The sequence below is a fragment of the Callionymus lyra genome, chromosome 5 (assembly GCF_982586985.1).
Source record: "Callionymus lyra chromosome 5, fCalLyr1.hap1.1, whole genome shotgun sequence".
Taxonomy (NCBI): domain Eukaryota; kingdom Metazoa; phylum Chordata; class Actinopteri; order Syngnathiformes; family Callionymidae; genus Callionymus; species Callionymus lyra.
In genome coordinates, this window is record NC_141822.1 from 9,730,193 (window position 1) to 9,756,073 (window position 25,881).

The following is a 25,881-nucleotide window of genomic DNA, read 5'->3' on the forward strand; positions in this document are numbered from 1 at the left end:
GTCTACATAGGAAGTGTCACAAGACCTTCCTGTCAGTGTAGGCTGACCGCTAAGAACAAGCTTAAAATGCTAACTACTTTAAGATTTTTCTGATCAATTCTTAATGTCTAGGCTTCAATGCCAGAGGGGCGGACATTTTCTTTCAATGTATTCAAAAATGTTTCTTACTCCTGAAGTGCTTTTCTTTGCTTTTCCAGCCGCCAAAGTGCTTTATATTAATTCCCTGGTTCAGTGCGTCAGATCGACCATCTGGAACAATTGGAGGTTAAGTGTCTTGCTCAGGGACACAACAATTTGTGGAGCCGTGATTGAACCCGCAAACTTTTTCAGTCACAAGTTGATCACTCTGCCCCAAGTAATCCTGCCCAAAAAAACGAAATGTTTAGAAAAAGACGGGTATTTTTTCATATCTTGTTAAGATAATCGAATTTGTAAGTAATCTATGCTGGTTAGTGTTTGAAAGGACAGAAGGTAGAGGTAGTTTTCTTTCTATGTTCCAAGAGCCATTTTCTAGAATCATCTTATAGAAATACGTCTATTGTTGTCAACGTCAACCTCAGAATTCAGTTCTTTTCACTCAAGTTTGAATCAACAAGATGCGTCATGACACAGTCTCCCTCGATATTTTATAGCTGACACAATACTGTGTTTAGAAACTACTTGGAACACAAGATTACCATTGATCACAAAAATCGCTGCTAAAAAGACACAATTTTAGAGTATAGAGTGCCACCTAGTGGGCACTTAAAATAAGGACAAAGCTTCATTATCAGCGCTTAACTTATTAGCAAAAGCTGAAATGTAAATGTTATACATATGTCATGACCTTATCATGACACAAACTTTACCTCCATAGAAAAGAACATTAGATTAGTCAGAGTTCAATAAAAAAAAGTAAATTCAATTAAAAAAACATGTTTCAAATAAAAAAAAAATGTGTTTAATAAGTTATATTTGTTGTGTCAGAGTTATTTAAGCCTTTTTTAATCAGAGTGAAAAACATTTGGGTAAATATTTTATTGTTGATTGAATTATTATTATTATTTTTTTTTATTGAAGTAACTTTCATTGAATAGAAACAAATTGACCCAATACTTTTTTATACATACTTTTCAAGAAATGTATTTTTTTAGTGCATATTGGTGAGTTTTTCATCCAATAAAGCAAAAAGGGTGGTCCTACCTGCTAAAAAAATGTAACATTTCACAAAAATAATGAATAAAAAAAAAACATAATATAAAAATATATAAATACATTGTTCCCATACATCCTTCACAATCCACTCAACAATGAAGTCTTACCGTGGAAAAGGTTCAGGGGAAATGTTCCTTTTAATGGAGTAGATGAACGATCTGAGTAAAGAATAAGATAAAGAATGGGGGGGGGGGGGCACTCAGGGACACTTATATGATCCCAGACTCTTTAAAAAGCAAGTTCTGCTGACACACAGTGTTCAATAGAATCCACTTAGATGCCCATAGAGAGGCCTTAGTAGAGACAAAGACGTCTTTATCAAGGACGTTTTCCCTAATCGCTCGCTCACTCCTGAGGTCTTTGTGAGAAGTGAAAGAATGTGAAAACTAACCAAACTTTGTACTTGAAATAATCTTGAAATATGAAGGAAGAAAGAGAAGGAAAGCTATTTTGAAAGCTAAATGTTGGGATGATTAATGAATATTTCCTTTAATGCCTTTATAAGGCAATACTATTATCAAAAATAATCTTTAACTAAACTAACCAAATATTTGACACTGTAATAAACATTTAATGTACTATAATTGTAAGGTAAAGAGATATTCACAATATAAAAACTCAAAATATTGTTCTAATTGTTTATCTAATTAAGTGTCAGACCTGAAACTTTTTCATAATAAGTGCAGTTTCTTCTTGCACAACTGTTTTATTACAAATATTTACCGCGTTAAGTTAATTGTTATACATTGTAACCAATGCCATCTTTCCCATTTATATAAATTTAAATATTTGTTTTTCATACTAAACAAATGAACTTTTTCCCATATCGTCATCGATTCTAAAAGTATTGTGACTTTAGTACCAAATGAGGTTGAACAAATGTATTGTTTCTTTCAACATATGTTTTTTTAAATACAGACAATGATTTAAAACATTATTTTTTGTTTTATTTTATCTATTAGAAAAAAAGCGCCAAACTCTACACTTGATGGGTCTACTGACTCCTTTAAGAAACATCTTAAGACGTTTCTATTTGTTCAGGCTTTTCCTTGATTTTCTGGAACTCCTGTTGTGTTATCAGTTTTATCTTGATCTTTAAAATATATACTTTATTGAATATTGTTTTGATTAAGTGCTTTGTGACCCTGGTCTGGAAAAGCGCTATACAAATAAAAATGACTTACTTACTTACTTACTCACGCCCTCTTTAATATGATTCAAGCGAAAAAGCTGATGGTTATTGTTTTAAATCCATACTGTTGAGAGTGTATTGAATTTGTCCTTGAACACTGGTGGACTCCGTCTCATTCACACATCCACGTTAACAATGTTTTCCATAATGAATTACAAGCAGACCTTGAGGCCGTACCCCTATAGCCCAGCGTTGTCTGGCTTGGCGCCCAATGACAAGCATCCGAACACAAAAGGCAAGGACACAACCACTCAGCTCTTTTGTCTTTAAATAGCATCTTTCAGGAGCTGCGGTGATTGCACATTTATTCAAGGAACTCTCTTTGCCTGATTTTCATTGCGCAAGCAACATCTATTATCCCTGCAATGTCTTGGTAAACATTATCATTTCAGGTGTTTTTTACAATGAGCCGTACGTAGCATTGAATGCTAACACCTGGATCTTCTGTCTTCAAGGTTATAGAGACAACAAAAGTAGCAAACAAACTAACAAAAGGGCGAACATTCCCTTTACAAATAATTCCGATTTCCATTAAAAAGGGAAAGATTCACTCACTGTCAGTCTCAGTCTACTTTTCCCACTAATAATGTGACCTACTTTATATTTGGCAGGTGGCAGTAATGTTGCTTTCATGGCTCTGAGGACAAGCAAGCCCACAGCATTGATCCATTTTAATGTTCTACTTTACTTTTGACAACTTTATCTCATTTGGATTGGTTTACGTTCAGAGTCTCCGTTTTAAGATACTGCGTCTTAAAAATCTTCACAACCCTCATTCAATTATATACTGTATATTCAATAATATGTGTATCAATGTGTGATTCAGACATCTCTCCGTTTGTATTTTGTCTTGACTTTACAGATAACCATTACTTTTTTACTAAAATTACGTATAGGACTGTTGCAATACACTAATCTTATTATACGATGTGTTCAGCTCACGATATGATACGATATATTTCGATACACCTTTATTTTTAGTGATATCTTGTGATCGTTTCACTTAAGATAACATCTTAATATTTCCAAACACCAGCTTTAAAAACAGCAACAGTTGACAGTATCCTCTCGTCCTCAGTCATCACCGATATCTTGCCGGAATTAATTGTTCCTTTTGCTACGGAAATCGGCCATCTAGCGACCAGATGTTTAATTGCAACACCAAAATGACCAGACGCCGTAAATATTCGCTTGTTAAGTCTTACATATACGTTATTGAAATATTAATCGTAAAATCATTATAATTAAAATGTATTATTATTTAGAAACCCAGAAATGTATCCTAAAATGTTGCAACTGTGTCACAATATATCGTATTGTCAGCTTTTGGAAAGTAATCGATACGGTGCTGATGAATATTGATACAGTAACGTAAAATAAATAATATATATACCCCTTATTACAGTGTGCATAGAGATTACTCCACACTGAGGAAAAGGTTTTTGTATTATATCTGATTTTAAAGTAGATAAGGAATCAGGTAAATGATTTTCACTTGTTTTTGGTTGTAGTTAAACAAATGATTGTTTCTTTATTATGTTTATTTTAATCTAAATATGTCAATTAGTTGTTGAAGGTGATGGAGGATCAGAATCTTCCGAGACTTTCTCTAGTCTTCACGCTTATTTACACCAAAAGTAATACATCCCAAACCTTTCCTGGACCAGACTGGACACATAATCTCTCCATCTGACCCTGTTTGGCCCTTGAATCTTCCTCCGAGATTGAAACGCTCAATCTCAAAAATCACAAAAACCTGAGGTTGCAATGAAAAACTTCATAGCCATAAACCGCCTCTGAGGAAAAGGGATTGCTCAACTGCAATTCTATGGTAGAATAGACCCTTTTATTCGCTGCCAATGAAAACCCATAGGTCATGAGCTTGACTTTGTGCTCATAGGTGAGGTGAGAGTAAGGAATATACAGCGATGGGTTTTCTTTTACTACACATCAGGCTTAAAGAACAGAGTAGGTTCGTCACCTTATGACGGTTAAACTATGAGCGTTAAACCTAACCCTAAAAAGAGTTTTCAAATCCAGAAATGACTTATTTCAAAGACACCAACTAAACAAAGTTTTATATATAGATCTCAACATAGACATTCAGAAGGTTCCCAATCAAGAAAGAATGATGCATGAAACATACTGTATGATGAATTGAATATAGAACAAATACGTTATTATTAATGACTGTTAATGTTACACAGAGTTTTGAGATTCAGTATCAGGTAACTGGAGGACTCTTTAAAGTAAATAAGGAATCAATTAGCTTTGTCAGAAACATGGATGGATTCAGGAAAAAGGAGTATAGTTCCTTCTGGATGGTAATGAACCCTGTCTCGACAAAAGAATGAACATTGTTGCAAATTATTTACATTTTTTAATTTTGACATAGCACCAGGATGTTGGGGGTGAGAGTCTTAGAATAATATCCCAGAAAAGTATAAATGCCTTTGGAAACATATCGCTTACATGACACTCACATGACGCGCACAATATGGACAAAACAATTGAAATGCTCACATAAAAATGATAAATGAACACATGACAATGAGAAATATACAGTAGCAGTAAATTGTTTAAACACAATTTTTTGGGGGGGATTCTGATATGCTTGACTATAGTTGAAAAAAGGTTAATCATAGTTAAACACTTCTAGGTTACTGTGCATGTATGATGAATAAAATACAAAACAAGTGTTTCATTGTGGCAACAATGACAACAGATGAACATGTTGTTATGTTTGACTGGAAGCTGCCGATTGTTTATTTGTTTATGGAAACTGACGTTATAGATGTGATGAGATTGAGACAAACGATAAACGTTCAAATTGAGCTTGAATATAGTATATATATATATATATATATATATATAGTTTAGAGATGATGATCCTCTATATTCCGCTCTAGATACGATGTGTTCAGCTCACGATGCATTTGATATGGTATGTTTCACTAACTACCGATACAATATATTTTTCGATACACTTGCATTATTTTCGGAATGATTTTAGGGTTGTTATTTTTCTGCTCTCTTTTGGGATTTAATTTTTTTCTTCGACTGCTGCCATCTAGCGGCCAGATGTTTAATCGCAACATTAAAATGAAGAAATGCGGTGAATAGGAATTCTAAATAGAAAAAAAAAAATCACAGACCTGTAACGTGAAAGAAATATCGATATAATCGATGTAGTTTTGTATTACCGCTTCAATCATTAGAGGATGAGCATCCCAAACTCCAAACTATATATAGAGATATATACAAAATTACAAAAGAAAGAGTTAAATTGAAGACGACACACAATAACACACTTCGAACATCATCTCAGTTCAGACACTGAACTTGTTGAGGAGCAAACTTTTGCATCTATAATATTCAAGGTGAAGGGTCGAGTATAGATTAAACCAGAAATAGCCAGCGCATATAATATTCAAGACTCTCAAAGCTCACAAAGTTTTAGCATAAGGCAGAGTCAGCTGGAAGCTCGGAAAAATCTTAGTTCCGTGGTAATAAGTAGAATATTTTAGGTGCTTAAAAAAACGACAATAACCAAATTAAACGTAAATGAGGTCTGAAGATTATTCAATTTATATTTCCTTGGCTCAAGATAAGATTGTTGCAGTACATTTTTAGTTTTCGAGGAGCAGATTCTTAAAGGTGAAAAATACATTCTGTTATTATTTATTCATGAATTGCATTAACTTGCTAGAACTTTCTGGAAGAGCTCACAGGACCAGTGAACTGCACATAGAAGACAGGTAGAGTTACAGCTACACATATACGTCCCAGTGGGTGTGAAGTCAGGTGTTAGCCCTGTAGCTAATATCAGCGGTTCCTGAACAGAGGTCCGTACGGACGAGAATGAGGTCCATGATGTATTGAAGGGTGAATTCACATGCCAGTTGACTCTCGACCTTTTATCTTAAGGCAGTTATGAGTCATTGCATCTTGAGCCTCATTGGTAAAGTGAAGTTGGGGAGAAATATGTAGTAACATTCATACCTAAGATCATTCCACTGTAGTACATCTGGCGTTGAGTAGAGAAATGCTTCAGGTTTTAGGAGATCAAGTTATACATTAACATCTTCAATTATACGCTTTGATTTTTCTCATATTATTCCTCATTTTTTTCACTCATTTTCAAGGGTTGGGATTATTTAATCTGTTCCTTTTTAGATTGATAGGAATCCATATCACGGTCACAAACATAAATTGTAACATAAAATAATTAAATAAATCTTTATTAAGCTTTTTGGCCTAGAAAAGTAAGCCCTGGTCCCTGCCATCATAAGGATATACCTATACATTTTTGCATTAACTCTGAAAAAAAACAGATAACTCTGTAAATAATCCCTAAATCGACATTAGAGTGATTAGAAAATGAGTGAAGTTTCAATTTTGTAAAAGACAAACTATATTTTCGAAGTGTAGGCCAATCTTGTTTCTTCCATGGCTCAATTCTCTTTCATGCATTTGATAGTTTCAAGGATCAATTTTAATCCGATAGGAAGTCAAAACATTGGGAGTCTGAGGGGAAAATAATTAAAATGTCTATCCTCATCTGGAATCAAAGTTAGAGGAATAAATAAAAACCTCTGATTCACTGCTACTGATAGACCTATGAAGCTTCATGAAGCATTGTCCATATTTTAAGAGCCCACTAGAAGTCACTTTCAATATTTACAATATTTAGTATTGCAACAGTTTGTTTTCATGTCTTAACAAGAAGGATCTGTCTCGCCTGCAGTTGCTACACAACTCTGCAGCAAGAATTCTGACCTGCTCTAGTACAAGAACTCGCATTTCTCCGATTCTTAAAACTCTTCATTGGCTGCCAGTTTCTTTCAGGATCAACTTTAAAATTGTGGTTCTTACTTTCAGATCTATTCATGGTCAGACTCCTCCTTACATCAGTGATGTAATCCAGCCTACCTCGCTCTACAAATATAATTAACTTTTTTGCTTCCTTTGACTTTGAGCAACTATTTAAATAAAACCTCCCTTCATTTTAAAGCCAATGGCGCCTCCTACTGAGCTTGACCCACTTGTTGATCTGACTTTACAATGAGTACTTTTCATAAAGGAACTACACCAAATTGCAGGGACAAAAAGTAGTGTGCCTTGTTTCTTGACCAATCATAGCAGAGTGAGTTATTATAAACGAGATTTCATCTCCAGAAAAATGTAACTTTAATCAACCCATTAGTTGCTCTTTCATATGTACATTTCTACATAGTCTTTGTTACGACATATTACGTTCACTAATACATTTTAACTACAAAAGTTTCAAATTAAGGCAAATTGATGTTTTTATGTACTCCTATACTAGAGCACTCTATCTTGTGACTCACTTTCAAAAGACCAGAAGAAACCGGTTCACTCTCAGGGATTTATGATTCAACTCTTGCTTTTGTCTTTTTTCTTTCTTTTTTTTCTTTCGATTGAATCGCAGGTCACGTCAATATTGCCAGGCTTCTTTGTTTTTCCTGGAAGTTTGTTTTAACAAGCAATTAAAAGGGAGGAAGTATGCCAAGGAAATGAGGTCACATGTAGGTGTCGGTTCATTTTGATTCAACGTTCTTCAAGTTGTTTATCAGTTAAATGTAAAGCCAAAAAAAATCTTAAGGTTTTACAGAATAAACAAGGTTTTGACAAATAGCGTTGAAGAAATTAATGGTCCTTACCCATCTCTCTTGTTGTTTTTCCTCTTTAACAATGTAGTTTGCATTTGTTAAACTTCTTATTCTTTCAGTTAGAAAATTAAAAATGTACAATAACTCAAATGCAAAAACATGACCTTGGCAAGCTGAGGTCCGCCTCTTACTGTTTATAAAGTTGTTTTCTTTGTCTTCCTGACGTTCCAAAACCATACGGTGACTTTATTTAACAAAGTGAGAACATGAATCAAAGTCCTTCACTTCTCGTGATCCATCATCCCCGCAGCAGACGGTGGCCTCAGAGCGTCACCGGTGGCCTGGTTGGACAAGATTAAAAAAAACAAAAAAAAACCTTGTCATTTTCACGTCTGGATAACATTCTGCATGAGCTAACACCGGTGACCGAGGCCCCCGGTCAGCAGGTTAATATCCAGCTGATGAACTGAGGGCCGTTTGTCATTTTTTCCACCTGCCGCTGACGGATGATCCCGGGTTTCCACACCTTTTGTCTCGCGGGTGGTGACGAGAGTGTCAGAATCCTTGGCCTCTGCTGTCGGGTCTTTAATCAAACCACGATACTAATAGATATTTGGTACGTCAACCATATGGATGAAACTGATGAATCGCACACTTGTTTTTCCAGCTCAATACTTTATTCAACCCTCGTGTATCTCACGGTCAAGGTCGTTAACCCAAAAGCAACACAAGGAATAAAACAATTACATTTGTTTTTTGGGCCTTTCGGGTCACTTTGACCCTAATATTACACAAGGGTTAAACATATTGGTTGTTGAATCCAATGAATCAAAGCCATTTGTAACACTTTGTCCATTTGGTATGTACTATATAATATATTTAAACTACAAAGGCAGTACTTAGACTAGTAAGTGATGGTCTGATGAAGCTTTAGGAAACGGTGTCATTATTTTCAGAGTCCACTAGATGGCGTCTCTGCACTATTTTCCTGTTCTAATGAAACATATTTTTTAAACTGATGGCGCCACCTCCTGACCTCAACATCATACTTACTAAGTATAATTTATTTTATTTTCCTTACAATCATTTGAGATTTGCTACGAAAAAAGGAACCAATATAGTAGTGAAAGCATCTGTATCTGTATCAATATAGAAATTTTCCCTAGTTATGACTATACTAGGATTTAAAAACAACAACTAGGGCTACTACCTGGTTGATCCCACGAATAACTTTGTAATAATGAAGCCATGTACAGTAAATTGACGTACACCAGGACAGAGTAACTGCAAATACAGTACTTTAGGTGCTAGAATGAAAGCGTCCGTTCGCCATGATTTCTACCACCGTATTTTATTATTCAACTTGACTTCTAATTTAACATTTTTCGTTTGATAACCATAAAATAATAATAAATTAATAATAAATAATGAAATCTGGCTAGATCCCGGCGATGACTGAGGACAAGAGGATACAGTCACCTCCAGCAGCTTTTAAAGCCGGCGTTTGGACATATTTTGTTGTGAAAACAAATGAAAAGCAGTTACAACTTTGTCAAGAGTCACTTGGTCTGTAAATTCTACAACACCAGAGTCAAGTACTCGACAATACTACAAATATATCAGTATCGCAATATATCGTATTGGTCCCCCCTGTATTGTGATACGTACTATCACCAGATTTTTGCCAATATGGTGTGTCATAGTAAATACAGTTGATTTTTTTTTTTTTTTACTTTATTAAACTATATCCTAGACGCTTAACTTTCCATACTCATCCCATTGCCCTTTAATGCATCATTTCCTGCTCAGAATCAGTCAAGTGAGAGAGTGAGAAGTCCACATGAATAAAACATCTTCTAAACGTCATCCTTGTTGTTTAACAGGAACACAATATCAGTTTTGCATCATCACAACATCCTGTTTTGGCATTCTTTTTCGTGTTTCGTCTAAAAGCCAAAAATACCACTTTAGGACCATATTTTCGGTGGCTGAAAATCCATAGTGCTGATATTAAATACAACAACTGCAATTTCTCCGACGCAAATGTCCTCATAATATATGTAAAACGCAAAGGGAAAAAAAAAGTTTAATTTTTAAAAGCTTTAATCAAATGTGTCATACTTAAAAAGTCTGTGATCCGAAATCACAAAACCTCTCTGAAAGCAGACAGAAATAGTCCGGCTTGAATTTAGATATTTTTTCTCTTGTAACAATTACAATCTCTGCTGAGTTTAAAGAGAGGCCATGTTCGGATGATTGACGTCCCTTCCATCTGCCCTCTCCTGAAAATTATAGGGCTGCTGCCAGAGCTTGATAGACGCAATTTTGTTGTCATTTCAGATAATTTGTCCTTCAATTACAAAATGACCACCTTAAAAATCAATCCGGCAATTCGATTTTTCCTGCTCCATATGTGACCGGAAATGAACGTTGAATACTAATGCTTCCCTTTTTTTCTTTCTCCTCCACACACACAGACACAGACATTTTAATGGTATTTAAAAAAAAGTTTGTCACTACTGCATGATGTATAAGTAAAGTAAAACTTATATAAAGTATAAGTGGAGAAATTTTACATCAATTTACTTGTCAAAATGCTTCTTAATATAGATAGAGGTGAAAGTCTTGCATGCTTTCAAGTTAAATAAAATGCATATATATATACTGACGTAAATTGAATGAGTCTGAGACTTACTCTACTCACTGAACTATAGATTTTTTGTTTTCTTTTTCAATATTCAACAGCACTGTATCCATTTTTCTTATGTATTTATTTGATGTCAATGTTTTAGACAATTCAGTAATTGTGTATATAATGAAATAATCACATTTTTTTTACCTTACAATATTCGAAAATTAAACGCTACTATTTACAGCGTTGGTTCATTTCGGTGTTGAAATTTCACTTTAGTCTGACTGAGGATGAGAGGATACAGTCGACTCCAGCTGCTTTTAGCTAATGCTTTGACACATTTTAACGGGTTTTTAAAAATGTTCATCAGCACTGCTTGATGTATAAGTAAGTAATTTAGAAACACACATTTACATTAAAAAAATAAAAATAAAAATGCTTCCGTATATATTAAAAGTTGAATCTTACATTATTTCTCATAAAAGACTTTCCTTACTGAACTATGGATATTTTGTTTTCTATTTCAATATTCAACATCACTGTATTGTTTTCTCTTTTTCTTATTTATTTACTTTATGTTAGTATTTATTCAGTAATTGTGTTTAAAATGAAATAATACATATTGTACCTTACAATATTCTATATTAAAAATGTGAGTCTTAATTTTACTTTCAGTCGTTGGATAGCAGCAGTCATTACATTCTCTTTAGCTTAAGAATTCCAGATATAACTGAGGATGAGAGGATTCAATCGAATCCAACAGCTTTTTAAACGGTTCTTCTTTGCCCTGTATATGTTTTTTTTTATTCTTCTTCTCTTAAGTAGCCTCTGTTAAAAACTATTCCTCCCACTTACTGTCAAGAAAATAGAAATAAAGTCTATAAAATAAACGACTCATTAATGTTTGAAACTTCCTTGTGGCTCTGCACATCTGTCATTCTTATATAACTCTATTAAACATTCCGTTGGGTTCAATAAAATACCACTTTTTTTTATTATTATTGTCCATTTTTGTCATCGCTTTCACTATTTTTTACAGCTCCATTTACTACTTTATTTTTATTGGAAATTGATTGGTTCTCTCTTTATGTTTGGTCTCGACAGAGATGTCCGGAACCAGCGAGGACATCTCGCAGGTCCACTGGAAGCAGCAGTGGTTGGAAAATGGAACGCTCTACTTCCACGTGTCGATGACGGAATCGGAGATTCCTCCTCAGACGACGCAGCCGTCGGCCCGGGAACCTGCTCATGCTCTTCACGAACACATGCATCTGCTGCACATATCTGTCATGGTAAGTCCTCTTTCATTCACTGGAGGTCTAACGGCTGGATGTTACGATTGATTCAATGTTTCTTTTCAAGTACTTCTTTTATATAGAAGTATAAAGTGACCCGGTAGCCTGAAAACAAATGTGTTTGTGGTATCCCTTGTGTTTTCTCTGGGTCAAGGTGAACAAACTCCCTGGCTTCCAAAAATACATAGGCAGTGGTGGAGGTCGATCACATTGACCCAGAGACAACACAAGGGATACCAAAAACACATTTTCTTTTTAGGTCACCATTTCTGATTAATTAATCTTTGTTAAGGAGGTTATATAAACATGTTTGTCAGAGAATCGGTTCGCTAAGTCATAGTGGTTTGTATTGCCCATAATCTAGCTAAACGATACGTATCACAATACAGGTGCAAATATATATATGCAATATGCGATACTTTAGGAACTAGGATGTATGTGTAGTATTGTCGAGTACTTGACTCTGGTGTTACAGAATTTACAGACCACATGACGAAGTCGTGACTACTTTCATTTGTTTTACACCAAAATATGTCCAAACACCTGTATCCTCTCGTGCTCAGTCATGGCCTGGATCTCGCATGATTTCAATGTTCCTTTAGTTTCCGAGGAAAGAATGACTGCTGCCATCTAGCGAACGGAAGTTTATCTGCAACACAAAAATGAACAAACTACATGTCTCTTATAAAAAAATGAATTAATTTATCTTAAACACACACATAATTTAACTATTTACCATAAAAAAAGATTAAAACATAAAATATGATTTGCAAGTTAACTAGGGAAGAAAATAAAATGTAAAATAAGACTTTTTTTATGAGTGAACAAAGCAATCGAAGGACTTTTCTAGCACATATTTAACATTTATATTAACAAAAAAAATCCTTCTTTGTTATTCAGATAATTTTCCAAGCATGTGTCTGTCACTTCCTGTTTTGACGACATGTGACTGTCACATGACAAATGTGTATGGGCGACGATGCTGAAATTCGAGTTTGACTAAAATAATGTAACCGTACAATGCAGGATAAAAATTAAATCGACAGAATAAATAGCTGTTGTTATTTTAAAACAAAAACTGTTTTATTAATTAATCCTAAATTTAAAAAGTAGCATGGGTTCATCCAATCAGCGGCGCCGTCACATTCTGTTGGGGTGGAATTCACATGCGTCTGTTTTGTATTTGTGGAAAGTGGCCGGAAATTACTCAGTTAAAGGTTATTTCACTCATTAAAAGCATTTACAATCCTGTGACTAGGGCTGCACGATATTAAAAAAAAAAAGTCAAACTAAACACAAACAACAAATACACAAATCAACAAGAATACTTTTCCGTTATTCGGCAAATACAATGACTCAAGAATTTCAAATACTCCATTTTTTTGCATCGTACACATTAACACGATGAACATTCAGGTTATATACCTTCACATCTTTATTTTTAACGTAAAGTGCAAAAGCAATTCTGCGTTTACAGTCTTGACAAAAGCTTCTTAAGTCTCTGGAATTGTAAGTTGTGTGAAATATGTTCAAGAAGGCAGTTGATATCTTTGGTCAAACTCCTTTTCAAAGTTTCAAAAAGCCACCGTAACATACTTTATAGACTGAAAGAGGCTGCCTTCCGCTTTCCCATTTTTCTTCTGTGCAGTTGTCGACTGATATGATGCGCAAAGTTCCTTGTGTTGGTTCCCAAGGTGGCTCTGTAGATTTGTAGCGTTCGGCAGAAAACGTGTTTTTGGGATTCGCTGTATGTATTGAAAAGGAAATAATTCAAATTCCCTGAGGTACCTCGCTTCCTGCTATGAGTTGTTCGCAGCTTTTATCGGCATTTCCGTCCACGTCTTCCTCCATGCTTGTTTACCAGACTCGCCTTCCGCTGAGGCTGTGCTGGTTCTGACCAATAGCGTAGGGGCATCTAGGGACAACATGCATTCAAGCTCACGCCTGATTGGTCGAAGTAATTCAAGGTTTTGCCTGTCGAAGTGCACATTTGCGTGATTTATACAATAAATACTAATGAGTTATCCGACATTTTTTTACGATATGCATATCGCACGTGCCAATATGGCCTACTGGTGACTAAATCCGATCTTCAGTCAGTCGTGACGTCAGAACCAGATCGGGACATCCTTATGGGATTCAAGCACGTATAAGATCCATGATATAAAGCATTATCCACTGTAGCGTTGTACCTTCTGACATGTTATCCCGTCGACCATTACCTTCTTCCGGGGATGAGGTCAGTACGACAATTGATTTTTACCGTTCCATTACTGGATCGGGTGATTTCTAGTGTCTACTTTGATTCATTAAAATGGACCTGATGAAAACACGACCCTGACACCGGGGGCTGGGAATGAAACGGGGGTTCGCGGGGATGCAATGCTTGACCGCTTGTCATTACTGATATCAGACGTACAAATCAATATGTTATGAAGCGGGTTTTTAAAATGTCATCTGGTTTGAGAGAGATGCTGACTCAGCGTAAAACAGATTAGAAAAGCATTTCACAGAGTCCCGTGAGCTGATTATTTCCACCATTAGCGTGATTTTTGCACCCAGGTAATCCAATTTAAGCAATACAAAGATGAAAAATCAATGATATTAATTTAATGGAATATCTTTTTTCATGGATAAAACCTTGTGTAGTTCTCCATAGAACCGTACATAGTCTAATCACTTTTAATCCAATTTTCAGATAATGAAGAATACTTTTTGTATATTGACATACATGGTTTTTGTATGTTTGTGTTCAGATTTCCATTTATCTCTAAATCACATAGACATCAATGACGTCACAACCTCTGACTAAGGCTCCTGAAGTTATGAAAGCAAGACAAATGGTTTAGAGTCTTAAAGTGATAATTCAGCCGACATTTGGTAACACTTTAGAATGGGAAACATATTAACCAATAATAAGCTGCTTATTAATACGTGTATTTACTAGAATCAGTGGCAGAAAATGAATGTATGACTCATGTATTAACCATTACAAAGTATGACTATGCTCTATCTTCAAAAGCAATTATGAGTTCACTCTGAACAACACCTTGGTTACTGGTTATTAACAGGAATAAAGAATACATTTAAGGCTGAAAACTAACTAGCATAAGAGAGGTAGTTCACTAATATATACATGACTATCAATATATATTTATATATATATTCACATATTTTTGAGCAATTAGGATTTATTTATTAAGTACATTTTCGCTTTTTTCCTATAAAAGAGAAATTATTATTGATGGTAAATTACTTAATAAAGAGAACATGGGTACAATTGATTTTTCTTCTATAAAGAAAAACTTAAATTACCTTTTTATTTTTCTGTTAATAATCAGAAGTTTTAGTTCAGAGTGAACACCTTATGCTATGATACTAAGGGTAAAATATAGACACAATGAACAATGTGTAAATTAGTACTAAGTTAATAAATGACTAATTTGTTGTTAAAACGAATCTAAACAAGTGTTTTATTAATATAAACATGTGTTACCCAAAATTAAAATTTCACTCATTTTCTACTTGCCTTCATGTCGACTAAGAGTTGGGATCATTTTCAGAATAATCTTTTCTTTTTTTAAGATTTATAGACAAAAATGTTGTGTCATTTTAATGTAGACTGGAGCTCAGTCGTCCTCGTCTTCATCGTCGTCCAAAAAGACACTTAATAACATCCAAATACTGCTCGTCTCTCTTGTATTGAAGCCAATGACACTAAGTAACAGATTATTGTGAAAATATCCTAACCCTTACTCGACATGAGGGTGAGTAGATTTAAATTCTGGGTGAACTATTACCTTAAATAAACATTTTCGAACTTTACCGTACATGTTTGTCAACTCCTCATTTTGGTTTCTCTATTCACTTATCGACACTCACTTCCTGACGCTTGCATCCCCGTCAACTCTATTTCCGTCTTTCTCTCACCTCTGGTTTACTCTCACCCGACACCTCTCGTCGTGCACAAGCCTCTCCTCCGTCGCTCCGATGATCTTCCCGTTTTTCTTTTCTCAACCCAACACCTCTCTGCCTCTACACCTCGGGCAGCTTGTGTGACGGCTCGATGGTAACGCTGTTGCTGTCACCGCTTTGAGAATCGAGCTCCAGTTAATGTTTTGTAATTACAAGGTTGTCAGCGAGGGAAACTTTTTGAAAAAATAAAAAAGGCATAAATGATGCTCAAATAAAAGAAAAAAAACAACATATTGATGCTCAGATTGTTGTGGGCGAAATCAACAATTAAAGATGGATGAAATAAAAAAAAAGGTAACAAATAAATTTGTTTAAAAGATAAAATGGTACAAATTAGGTTAATTTATTTTCTATCTTTCAATTTTTTATTCATTAATTAACCACTGCTGAGCCAAAGTGTTCGTTTCCACCCAAAAAATGTTTCTAGACCTTGTGAACATATGTAAGTAAGAACACGTGTATGTTATCTTTATCTAAATCAAGATAGTTCAGACTAATGTATTCTGGGTCTGCACCAAGACCTCCCCCCAGTGGCATATGCAAACAAAAAGAGGTAAAATGATTGATTTAAACACATAAAAATAGAAAATAGGAACAACAAAAAAAAACAACGATTTAACCTTTAACATTGTGTATAATAATGGAATACACCTCATACCTATTTAACTATTCAGTATCTTGATAAATATAACTATAAACAGTTTTTTTTAAAAAAAGAAAGCAAAACCTGTCTTTTAAATGACAACTTGACGATTTTCGGTCCAAAATAGACATTTTGCTTTATAATTACAACATAGAAAAAAAAAACGGCAAGTACGCTCTCTTACGATAATATTATAAAATGCCTACTAATATTTCATAATACTTTTAATCTAGCCTCATGAGGTAAGGTAAGGTAAGGTAAAACTTTATTGATCCCTCAGGAGGTCTCCTTGGGGAAATTGTTTTTTCCAATAGCCACAGAAAATACAGCAATTTTTCACAGCAATTTTTCATAAAAAATAAATCAAAAACAAATAAGAACAAGAACAAAGAGAAATAAAGAGAACAACAATAGAATGAAGACTAACATAGAACAGAACATCCAGATACTTTCGCTCCACTCCTGCCCTCGAACTCAGAATTGTATGAGAGCCTCATTCATACAGGTAAATGGTTGTATGTGGGATTTTGAGAATGTGATTTTGATGATGTCAACGGGATGAGTTTACTCTTCATGAAGAAACAAGAGGCCTCGAGAGGTCATTCGTTAATTGACCAACGCCCCGGCATCATCAAATCTTCTTAAGGATAACACGTTTATAGTTACCTACAGTCTCTGATCGCCGTTATTTCCCCGACGTTACGTGACTTCTTAGCGATCGACAGTTAGCTCTATTTGTGACGTTAGACAAAACGCTCCTACTCACAATATCCAGAACATGTACCGGAAAAAAAGGAAGTTCTCTCCGGAGCAATTTCCATAACCATCGCTCCTGCGCAACAACTTCTCCTGGAACATTGCTAGTTACTTTTAGCTGACTCATCGGACCTTTCTACTCAGGAGTCAAAAAGGTATTTTGTCGGCCATGTGTTCACACTCTTTCTGGGGAAGAAAACCAACAATAATTTCTTACAATGACCACCTGTAGCCATAGTTGAGAGCAAGAAGGTAGATCTGTTGGTAGGCTTACCTTTTGGCTCAGCTCTTTTCTCACCACGATGGACGACTTGGGTAAGTATTAGGTCGGGTAAGATAGAACTGTATTGATCCCTCAGGAGGTCTCCTTCGGGAAATTGTTTTTTTTTCAATTATCAACAGCAAATACAATACAGAAATTTTTTCATAAAAAATAATCAAAATAAAATAAGAACAAGAAAAAAGAGAAATAAAGAGAACAAGATGATACCAATCTAAGTCTAAAGATATAGATAAAGAACATAGATCAAATAAAAATAACAAAGACAAAGGATACAAAGACTAACATAGAACAGAACATCCAGATACTTTTACTCCACTCCTGCCCCCGAACTCAGGATTGTACAATTGAATAGGCCGAGGAATGAATGAGTCCTTGAGTCTATTTGTTTTGCACCTGGGTAGGAGCATTTGTGCACTGAATCTGCTTCTCTGTTCACTGATGACAGTGTTCAGAGGATGACTGTCATCATCCATGATGGACAGTAGTTTGTCCAGAGATCTCCTCTCAGAAACTTCCTCACACTGAACTATTTTATTCAAGCCACTGAAATCCACGGTCAATCAATCTTGCAAAACTCCTAAACCGATGACACATCTATTGGAATAAAAATCAGAATTCAGTGGCAACTCAGAGGTGAAGTCTATCATGGACGGGACAGAAGCCTTTCTGATCTGGTCTCGTGGCCCTGAGGTGTCTTCCAGCTCTCGGAGTGAACATTACGGCGGCTGATACTGTCAGCTGTGTGTGCCAGACGGAAGTGTGAGCACTCTATTCTCCTGGCATTGAGCTGTCAGTCGCTCACTCATGTTCCCGAACTGCCTCGCCGTTCCTGCGTCTCTTTGTTTGTCATGTGACAGCGGCAGACTGCGACAAGTGACACTTTTTTAACATGGGTTACATGAAAAGAAGTGGAAAAGAAAAAAAAGCATTTAAAAAAACACCTCAGTTTTCAAGAGCAGTTTGACAAAGGATGTGTCACAAGGTTATGAATAGATTTATACTTGGAAATAATCTCAACCTTGAAACAGTTTTGAGGTTTTGAGTTGAAGTATTAGAAAATGATATAAACATGTTCTCTAAAGAAATATGATTTGAATTGATTGAAAATGTACGATACCGGTACCTTCACTTTGATATTGGTTCCTGAATGATACTATTTAAAATATACATTTTCGTACAAGACCAATTCTTACATGAAGAAAAATGACATTACACATAGTAAAAATATTAAGTTTAATTTTCCATCTGTTTGTAAATTTATACTACAAGCTCTTTCATTACAGAAAATACATGAATAAAACAAATTGGAAAAAAAAGTGTTCTTTCTTTTTATTCCATTCTCAAATAAGTAATCAATGAGTCAGAGAAGTTGTGCTAACTCTTGTTAGCATCTTATACTTGGGTTGCACAATTATTCCAAAGATAAAAAGATTATAATAAAAGATAAATAAGATTTTAAAGCATTACAACAAAGTGATATGTACATGGATGTAACTATTTTGATATGATATAATGTATAATAATACAATGACCAACAGAATATCTTATCAAAAAGGTGCAATAACAAAGTAGTATTAGTACTGTCAGCAATGGCTCCTTTTGATTTATCCGGTTTTTATTGAAAGTAAAAACCTTATTGTTGGATCATGATCTGGAAAATGAACGTTCCATGTGCCTTGCATTAACAAAAAAAGCAACTTTATTCATAAAGCCAAAGAATGTAATGTCTCTACTAGATAAAATTAGATTTGATTGACTTTATTAATCCCTCTGGAGATTTCCTTCTGGAAATAAGGTTTCCAGTTCACGCCGGACGATAGAAGGTACAGAAGTTTTATAAAAGCAAGAACAAGAACGAAGAGCAAATGAAAAGAACAAAGTGCAAACTCTGAGAGATGTTTTAAATGAAAAATTATTTTTAAAAATGCATTTACTTTTCAATATTTCATTGTCCCTTAACATACTTGCATGGACTTAAAAGGGTGCTAGCATTATTTTTCGGACATTCACGACAGATTCCAAAAAATGACCCGGAAGTGGCTAAGAGCCAAATACGTTGAAAGACTTGCAACATTTAAAAAGGCTGTAACTTGATTAATATTTGAACTACATATCTTACATTTATTTTAAAACTATTGTAACCGTGTAGTTGGCAAATTACCGTTTTATGCCTTTTTGGCTTTTGTTGGCAAATAAGGATATCAACGAAAAAATCAAGAACCCTGTAGTACCCTCGAGAGAACCAAGCTGACTCGAGTGCCCTTTATAGATATGGAAGATGATGAGGAAAATGATTCATCAAACTCTCAACTGCGGAGCTCACAGCATGTTTTTAACTCAACTGACATGCCGGCCAACAAAAAGCTTTCCTGGGAACGTCTTAACCGTCATCTCTTGACTAGATGGTTTAGACTCCATGATTCATTTTCTTCTTCATGAATTGATGATTGACTCTTAAGAGACATTACATGTCCGTGTATTTAAATAAAGTTGTGTTTTTGACCCGCCAATGGATTCAGATTCTGTAGCTAAACCTATTATTTCTCAGAGTATTTCTGGGTCGTTCTCACATATTTTAAATCAATTAAATGAATACAAACATTGTTTTTGCCCACTAGTCGTCGGCTGTCGACCTGTTGAGCAAGTGCTTGATAAGATGGCAAACAAGCCACAATTTTTAAGCTCATTCCTGACCACTGCAGTCAGGTCTTTTATTTAAAAATATAATGTTATTTAATCCTATTTTCTTAGTTTTTCTGTAGTGTGTACATTTAAGAAAAATATAGTAGTAGTAGTTATTTTATTCCCATAAATATTAATTGGTTTGGTATATTTAGAATTATTCACGATATGTCATGTATTATCATTTTAATTATTATTATTATTATTATTATTAGTATTATTCATATTTTATTTTATAAATATTAATTATTTGTATCTATTAATTTAAAATGTAAACATTTTTGATTGTTCAAATACAGTATGTGTACTGTGTAGTGTATGTATTTGTATGTACTCGAACTGAAACAACTAAATACCAATTTTGGAATAATAAAGCAATGTAAATCGATCCTATTAATATATTTACTTAAACACCAAAGTAAACTCTTAAACCCTCAAAGCTCAAAGCTTTAAAGCAGTTTGAAAAAAAGACGTAATTTCCTTCTGTAATTAATCTGACATTTCTGAAGTACTTCATTAAAATTGACTTGCCAAAGTGCTCTGTGGGGGACCGATGTCAGTTAAAATCAGGATGGGGACCCTTTTAACATCTCACAGAGAGTCACTCCCTGCAAAGAACCACATTTCTTTTAAGCACATTTAAGCAGAAATCAAACAAATCCGACGTGTTATCCAGCGACGAACAATGAATCATAAACGTTTAAAAGGAACATTCAGAAACAGTAAAATGACATTCTAATAATTATCATGAATTTTTTTATCTATATATATATATATATATATATGTGTGACACCAAAGAGCTGTTCATGCTATAAGTAACCGAATGACATTTTTCAAAGAAATGGTGTATTGTGAGTTCACTGGGAGGCCAGGTAGTATTTTACCAAAATGAGATGCCATAAAGGAAGGCAGTTGGGAAGCTTTCATGTGAAACATCACAGGCCATAATCACCCGGCAAGCGCTGAGGCGTCAGCGAGCACAACACAGCAGGTACATTAGATATGTTTCACCGCACATAAGACTAGAATCAAGAAAAACAAAGCCCTCTTTATTGTAAACTTATCTCGTTGTATTCATATATTTCTTATTTGCAATGATATTGTTGTTGCAATATCAACCATAACATATGGAATACAGTATAACAGTAAAGATAATTGAATGTGTTTATTTGTTGAATATCCGAAGTGGACCACTTCCACTCTTCTTATCTGAGATTTGTATATCGATGATGATCTCGGAGCACGTGGCTGGAATAGCTTCCTTTTAATTAAGCAGTCGCCGGTGATATACGACCGTCAGTGCGGTGGGTTATCGAAAGCATCTCAGGCAATCGGAGGGAATCGGGGACTCCGGAAATTAATTTCCGCCGCGAGCCGGCTCGAGAACTTATCCGGCGAGAGAAGGACACCGATGGCGCCCGATGCATTTGAGCTCCAAGGGTGTTGGATTCTAATTGCTCGGAGCGGTAATTGTTCGAGTCACCTTTCAGAGGGTGGGAGCGTACATGTGCTGAATGAATTCATAATCACCTCTGAAATGGCGGCGCCGGTTGATTGACAGGCGAATATGAGGCTTTTTAAAAAGTGGAATCAATTACAAAAGTGGTTAGAAGGAGAAGCTAATTGTTCGAGTGACACTTAACATCATCACATATCTGCAATTTATTTCTATTCGTACTGTATAACCCTTTTTGTCTCTGTGAACAACGCGAGATTAAAAGCGTCTAAGTGAGTTTATATTACATAATATAATAATATTATTTCCAACATAATAACATTGAAACGTATTTGTTCGCCTGTGTTTAATTTACATACTGTTACACAAACTGGAAGAGCACTGAGACAGAGTGCACTCCTGCCAAGGAGCTTAATTTTTTATACTCAAAAAAACACAAAACAAAAACACAGCGTCCAATTAAATCAATAAGAAATAGCGGTGAACAAAATATGGACATTACGATACGTTGCTATATATCAATGTACTTTATCAATATTCGACAGCAGTGTATTAAGTTTTTTACACACACTTTTTTTTTACATTTTTGATCCGAAAATCACATTGTATATGTTACCATTGTGCCTTTAAGGTTTATAGTACAATCAAGTTTGTTTAAAATAAGAATAAAAAAATGAATATTTTTACATACATTTAAGATTTAAATGTTAGCATTAAGTTATAACTTCCGGACTCTAGATGGCAGCAGTCATTACATCTTCCGCAGCTAAAGGAACAATTAAATCCCACGAGATCCCAACGATGACTGAGGATGAGAGGATACAGTTCACTCCTTTTAAAGCTGATGCTAGAACATATTTTAGTAAACAAATGAAAGCAGTTACGTCTTCGTCAAGAGTCGAGTGGTCTATAATACTACAAATATATCCATGTTCCTACAGTATCGCAATTTATTGCAATATTTCATTTTGTTGCAATTGAATTGTCTTTTTTCCAATCAAACCGAAGACCCAGGGGCCAAATCTGGCCCACCAAGTTATTTTATGTGGCCCATTGGATCTTAAAATCAAAGAATAATAATGTTTAGGTTTATATTGTGTCCTATAACGAAAACAGTGTCTAAGATAAGAGTGAAATGTATGTTAAAGGAAATACAATTATTTGGTTATATACTATGAACATAGATAATTGAGAAAAATTCAGACACATGGAATAAAAAGACAACTTCAAAATCAGACTTCATCAGCTAAATATACATTTATTTTGGCCCCTGACTGACCTGTGGGATTGAGCTACACACCCATGATGTGCAGTTTAACTGGAGGATTTGAAGTTAAGAGCAGCCTAACATAAATGAGATTGCTACATTTTCTGAATAAAAGAATACATGCAGATGTTAAGTGGCTTTTGAACATCACTATCCAGGGATTAGGTGATTTATTTTTTGTCTTTTTGGAGGTCAAGAGGCCCCAATTTCTGACTATATGGGTGGACCTTAGGACAAAGAAAGCGATCCATTGGTTCATTTTCTTACTAGTAGTTGGCTGGTCCAATCAAAGACTGACCTTCAGTGACCATATTATATCAATTAAGTACTTCATGTGCTTGTTTTAAAATAATACAATGCCATTGTCAAAGCACAACCGTGTGCGTGTGTGTGTGTCTTTTTATAAATGCCCTGTGATGGATTTGAGACCTTCTCACAGTGTTTTATGCCTATTTTCATGACAAAAATCCTAAATTATAATTCAAAACAGTTGTTTTTTTATCGTTAATCTAAAGTGTTTTCTATGTCTTATTGTATTCCTTTACATTTGAATATATCTACTGTATATATTTGAACAATTTACAATGAATTAAATATGAATGTAGCATCATGCTTTGACCGCACTTTACAATATATATTTTAAGTATTTTTTTTGTCCTCATGGTCATTTATCTTGATTGATGACGACACGCTTCACTGTTCTTATGTTGATTCAACAACTTGAGACAATGACCAACTCTTGCTCTCTGACAAGCGGGAGACTTGTGAAAAATGCATGAGTTGCGTGAATCAAGAAACACTTATCGGACATATTGACATTTAACCAATAAGTCTTCGCTTACACTTCCAGTGTCGCCTCGTCTTTAGCTACTCAGCCTGAACGCTGAAGCTTAGTTATTTTCCTAAAGTACTGTAGAGACATTTACTTCTTTAGTCACCTCAGCATATTCAATGATTACATTGTTAAGGGTAAATGTTACACTTATACAAGTGTGAATTGACAAGAACGTTATGATTAATTTCTATTTTGGGCCTTTTTTATTTACTTTTTAAATGGGTTTGTGCTTTGAAGCAAGGACTTCATGTTCATTAGGACAACTTTAATCTACTGTTTGATTGAAAAATAATATCCTCCCCATTATTAAATTGTTTATGGTTACATATCGTACATACTTTTACTGTTTGAAAATACCTTTGGTCAATTAAATGAATAGTATTGTAAAATAAAGCACTTAAATGAATGAGAATAAACTGTTGTATAGGTCAACAGGAAGTAATTTTATCTTAGATGGAAGACTTTCCTATTGGGTTCTGGAACATAATATGATAAAGTACTGTATCTTATCTTATTTTATGTATTTTTTTTTTAGACTCAATTGCCCTCTGTTAAAATAAAGATATCAGAAGACAAAAACAACACCTGAATTGTTAATAAAAAAGTATACATCATAGATAGGGTAAGAAAATGTAGTGAAAGTGTATTTTATTATTTACATTTGTTAGGAACTTTAAATGAAAATGCTACTTACATCATTGTGAGACATATTGAATGCACATACTTTTTCTCAACATCTTTAGCATAATTTCTTTCTGGTCGTTTTTTTGGACTAAAATATAAACAAGTAAGGCATACAACTATCTTTTATTATCTTATCATACATGGATAATAATATAAATAAATGAATAACCTTTAAAAATGAACAAAGTAGTTTGTAGCATGTAGAGTTTATATTGTACTGTTAAAGGCTACACAAAAACCAGATGGAGCAAGAATCGTCCACCCATGATGCAACACTAATAGACTCAGGGACTCATCAATTCCTCGTGCTATTAGACTCTATAATTCTGAATTTGAGGGCAGGGACAGAGTGAATGGATTATGTTATTCTCTTCTATGTTAATCTTTCTATCCATTTCTTTGTGCTATTTATTTATATCTATGTTCTTTATCTTTGCCCTTTGTTCTTTTATTTGCGCTTTGTCCTTGTTTTTATGAAACTATCATCTGTGTGTACTTGAAACCCAATTCCCCAAATGAGATCTCAAGAGGGATTTATAAACTCTATCTTATCTAATCTAAAAAAAACGATATAATGATACAAAATATTTCTTGAGATTTTGAATTTAAGTTTAAAGATTCAAGATTTTTCTCTCTTAAAACATTCCCCTATATCTCACCGAATTTACCTATTGGATGTTTGGGCCTTAGGTGTCTCGATATAGAATATATATCGAATAGAAATTGGAAAATTGTACTTGGAAAGATGGTTTTGCAGTGTTTGGATTTTAAACAGTTGAGCACGAAGCATGCATTGCAAAAACAAGTCAGCAAAGGTTGTTCCATTTTTGTGGAGCGTTCCATCACCCTGACCCTCTTATCCACTGGGATGTGTTAAATTTGCTTAGATGCAATGTCGGTTGGACTCTGTGTCCGTGTCCCTGTTGTTCTCTGCAAATGTCATGTGCACCTTTTATAAAATACTTTCTGTCCTCTTACTCACGGAGGCCAGAGTAAAATCTGCGTCACTGCGACATGTTTTATTTAACCGCGTTGACTCTGCGTGCTGAAAGTGAATGTATTTGTTTAAAATGACAATTCAAAATTCGGCACGAGTGCTTGAAAACGCTTTCCAGTGGCTGGAACTTGAATGTTTTTGGCACCAAATCAATACATTTATATCCCTCACAGTCTAATAAATGCAGTACACGCAGAATATGCTGCAATATCTTTAAGCTTTTGCTTACAAGTTAGAGAGTTTGGTTTACACAAGACAATATTGATTTGCTACTGTATGTGCTAACCAGCTGTATATACAGCACTCTAAATGTATACCCACTTCTATTCTGAGTGATATTAACCTCCTCACTGCCT

The 25,881-nt window shown here is 34.7% G+C and overlaps 1 protein-coding gene across 1 annotated transcript in view; it reads left to right on the plus strand.

Moving 5' to 3' along the window:
• astn2 (astrotactin 2) overlaps positions 1 to 25,881 on the plus strand; it is a 407,558-nt gene that overhangs the window by 67,862 nt on the left and 313,815 nt on the right. Inside the window, exon 2 of the mRNA XM_087790735.1 lies at positions 11,756 to 11,943. Within this exon, the coding sequence (XP_087646861.1) occupies positions 11,756 to 11,943 (188 nt within the window). The remainder of the gene's footprint in view (positions 1 to 11,755; positions 11,944 to 25,881) is intronic.